The sequence below is a fragment of the Teleopsis dalmanni genome, unplaced genomic scaffold, assembly GCF_002237135.1.
Source record: "Teleopsis dalmanni isolate 2A unplaced genomic scaffold, ASM223713v2 unscaffolded_contig_2831, whole genome shotgun sequence".
NCBI lineage: Eukaryota > Metazoa > Arthropoda > Insecta > Diptera > Diopsidae > Teleopsis > Teleopsis dalmanni.
The window spans coordinates 1-3925 of NW_024034213.1; the positions used below are offsets into that span (position 1 = coordinate 1).

The 3925-nt window shown below is 41.0% G+C and overlaps 1 protein-coding gene across 1 annotated transcript; it reads left to right on the forward strand.

Moving 5' to 3' along the window:
* Nucleotides 1–2275: 2275 nt before the first annotated feature.
* LOC119664878 lies at nucleotides 2276–2902 on the forward strand. The gene has a single exon (XM_038074238.1). It carries the CDS (start codon nucleotides 2276–2278, stop codon nucleotides 2900–2902), a length of 627 nt encoding a protein of 208 aa, XP_037930166.1.
* The last annotated feature ends 1023 nt before the right edge of the window (nucleotides 2903–3925 follow it).

Below are 3925 nucleotides of genomic sequence, written 5' to 3' on the forward strand. Positions count from 1 at the left end.
ACCATGAAATAGGACATTCGTTGAGAAAACTGTCATCAATTTTGAGTCGATTAAACAAAGCCTTGCTTTTCAATGAAACAAAGTCATCGATGTTTTTCTCGTAAAGTGAACCACAAAGTTCATCTTTTGAAGGGATATATCGTTTACTGTGGGCTGATGGGTTTTCTTTGGCTAAGTTATTAACTATTTTTGCCTTTCTTTCATGGTCAACATCATCGTCAAATAGGGACAAGACAGCCACTTCATCAATTAAATACCATAAATGCTGACAGAACTTTTGTAAAACTGTTTTTGAGATAATTTTGTCAATTGTTTCATAAGCCTTCATGGTGTTCAGAAAACACAAATCCTGGTAAGGTGCTTTTACCGCTGAAATGCATTGCAGCCAAGGTTTGACGTAGGATGTCACGATGAAAAGGCAGACGTCTAACAGAGCCGCTTTATCCTTGTTAGACATTATAAATTGAGAGCTAAGTAATGAAATTTTTAATAAATAAATTGCCCTCGCCATCCATCGCGCTTGGTGCATGGCACCTGGAGGTCGAATCTTAAATTTCTTTTCTGTATCTCCACCAAGGAATATTATTGAAAGCTCTATTAATTCTCTATAGTTATTTCTAACAATTTTCTTGGTCAATTCAGTTCGGAAAAATTCCAGCAGTTTGTCAATTTCTGAAGCATTCAGGTAAGATAACCTTTCTGTAAGATACTGTACTTTCTTAGGGTCGATATTTGTCCAGTTTTCTTGTAACCTTTTGAGTAATGGAATGTTAGGGTTGTTGGTAACTTGATTAATTTTAGCTTCAAATACGCCTTTCAATATCAATTCGTAGATGTGATGGCGGCAGGCAAAAATAGGCATATCTCAATTAAATTTTTGTTCGAGAAGCACACAAGCACCATTAATGAGACCAGTATTTGAACCAGTAGTATCACAACAAAAGATTTGCACTTTATCTTCGAGATTCCAGTCAGTAACCGCATTCCAAACTGCCTGTGCCTGTTCACTTCCTGTACAGTTGTCTAATTTTGGCACCGCAATAAGTTGTTCTTTATCACCATACGAAACAACAATCGGGAGAAGTTCTTCTCCACATTTGCGCACATCTAAAGCCGACAACAATTTGCCATCCCAATGGACAGTTACAGTGTCTGGTACTTCGTTTTGGATATCGACTTTAATAATTTCTGCACGTTGTTTTCGTTTTTCTGTGCGAATTCTTTGAATGGAGGACTTGCTTATAGGAAATTCGTCAGTATTGTATCCAAGTGCCTCAATAGTAGCTTTAATAATAAATACAGAATTTCTCATACTTAACTGACTCCTATCTAAAGCTGACACTTACTTTGGAGTAATAAAATTTTTCCTCATAGAAGTTTTTTTAGTATCGGACTGTGCACTCCCAGTTTGGATGGGTAAATTTTCTTGTAGATCCATTATTTCAGAATCAGAAGATAAATTTTCTTGATAAGATGACGTCAAAGCAGTTAAGGATAAACAATAATTAACACGACGTTTTTGTTCCTCAATGTTTCTAAGACGCGCTTTTTCCTCTTTTTTGGCCAATTTTTTGTCCACTCCAGCTAAATGACCAGGTCGACCTGGTTCTCTCTGGCGCTGCAAGAAGATTTTGTCTTCATTTATCTTTATTAATTGAAGCGCGTCAGTATGTGCAATGTCAAACAAATTGTCTAAGTTTGTAATTAACTCTTGTCGACGCTGCTCGTACACGTTTTATGTTTTGTTCGCATTTTTCTGCAAACCTCTCCAAACTTGGTATAATGTAATTAGCTTCTTAACAAAGTTAGGTAAAGCTTTAGTTGGTATACGTGCTTTTTCTCAATAAATAATACACTCACGAATAGTAAGATTTACACTTTCATTGATACTTAGATTCACTTGTTTGTGTTCTCAATGAACAGGGTATGGTCATGCGCAAAACATCAGCCTATGCCTTACCAAGACCATGGTGCGTGGTACTTTATCACACCCTTCTCGAGGTGAACCTGTTTGTAGTTGATAACTTCATTGACTCAACAGAACACTATGGATCTAGAGAGGAAAACTCAATAAAACCCGTGCCGATGAGATGAATGGCACTAAGTTAGTGTGTCTCTAAACGGAGACCTCCGGATAACTGGCGCCCTCCGGTTGTAACTTAGCCTTGTCCGGGTATAGCGGATCTCTGCCCGGATCGACTTTCCTTTCTCCGCAACTCGTGGCAACGCCACCACTACTAAGTCCTTTAGCGACACGATGAAGGGCTCCATCATAATGGCGGTCATTGATGAAAATGATCCAGATGGCACTATTACTCTTGAAAAATGGGATCAAATTGAGCGAAAGCTCCTTGACTTGTACGTCGAAGTTCTTAAGGAATTTCCAGGTACAATTCCCAAATGTCGTGACGGTGGATGGTTTCAGGGCCATGTGAAACTAGTCGCCTGCGTTGATCAGCGTTCTGTTGATTTCTTTCGCATTGCCATCTCCAGAATTGGTGAGGTCTGGCCAGGCGCAAAGCTTAAAGTCGTTGCCAAGGAACAAATTCCTGGCCGACCTAGGACGCGTTCCTGGATTCCAGTCGAACCATCCGACCCTCAGCGGATTCTGGAGCTAATTCGGGTGGGAAACCCTGATCTAAATACGTCCACGTGGAAGGTCACTAAGCCGGAAGAAGCCAAAGGCAAGTTTAGGTCGGTCAGTTTTGTGATCGACAAAGCCTCTCTGGCCATTTTGGCGCGATCTGGTGGCGTATTAAATTACGGTTTTTTCCCCATAACTATGAGGGTTTACAAAAAAGATGAGGAGCAATCCTCGTCTGATGTACGGGAATCAGCGGCAATTTCTCAACACACTGCTGATCCCTTATCGAAGTGGGCAATATTAAGCCTGCTTCCATGACCGAAGTGAGTCCGGTTATTCCATCTGAAGACTCACCTGTGTGCATGGACACTTCAGTGTCTGCTCCTTCGCCAGCTCACTCAATTACATCAGAGGAGAGCATAGGCATGCGCTATCTTTTCGATGAAGAGGAACTCCTGAGTAATGACTCTGAGGAGGATAGTGCTCTTGATGTCACTGTGGTGGAGAAAAATGGATCCACACGTACTGAAGATGCGGGTACAGCAAATTAACCTGCATCATAGCAAGGCTGCATCCGCCAGTCTACTGCAACGCCTCAGCAACAACGAGGCTGATATGGTCCTGATACAAGAACCATGGATTTATAAGGATCTTGTATGCGGAATCAGGGCTAATAACTACAACCTATTTTATGCGGTAAATAAGGGTAAGCCTAGGTCCTGCATAGTGGTTAACAAAAAATTTAATGCTCTCTTACTTTCGCAATATAGTGATGGTGACCAAACCGCAGTAAGTATCGAGGGCTCCTGGGGCCAAATATGGGCAGTTTCTGCATATATGGCACATGACCATGCCACACTACCATCGAATGTCCTGATACAGCTAACAAGCAGCGCCAGGAGACTCGGGGTAGAGCTTCTAATAGGTTGCGATGCCAACGCTCATCATTAGGTTTGGGGCAGCTCAAATACTAATGAAAGAGGTGAGTTACTTTTTGATTTTGTATTTAGTAACAATCTGTTCATCTGCAATGATGGCAATATGCCAACTTTTATTACAAAAAACAGGCAGGAAGTGTTAGATGTCACTCTTGCTACTGCTAGGGTTCACGAATCGGTCAGGAACTGGAAAGTGTCCACTCAACACTCGTTCTCAGACCATATGATTCTAGAATTCACCTTAACCTTGGATGAATCGAACATCTACAATCAAAAAACGTTTAGAAATGTTAAAAACACAAACTGGACGAATTATAATGCAGCTCTAAGTGAGCTGCTTTTAACCATTTCCTCCGATCCCTATGGGAACACTTTTGATCTAGACAATCAAGTCCAAGATCTC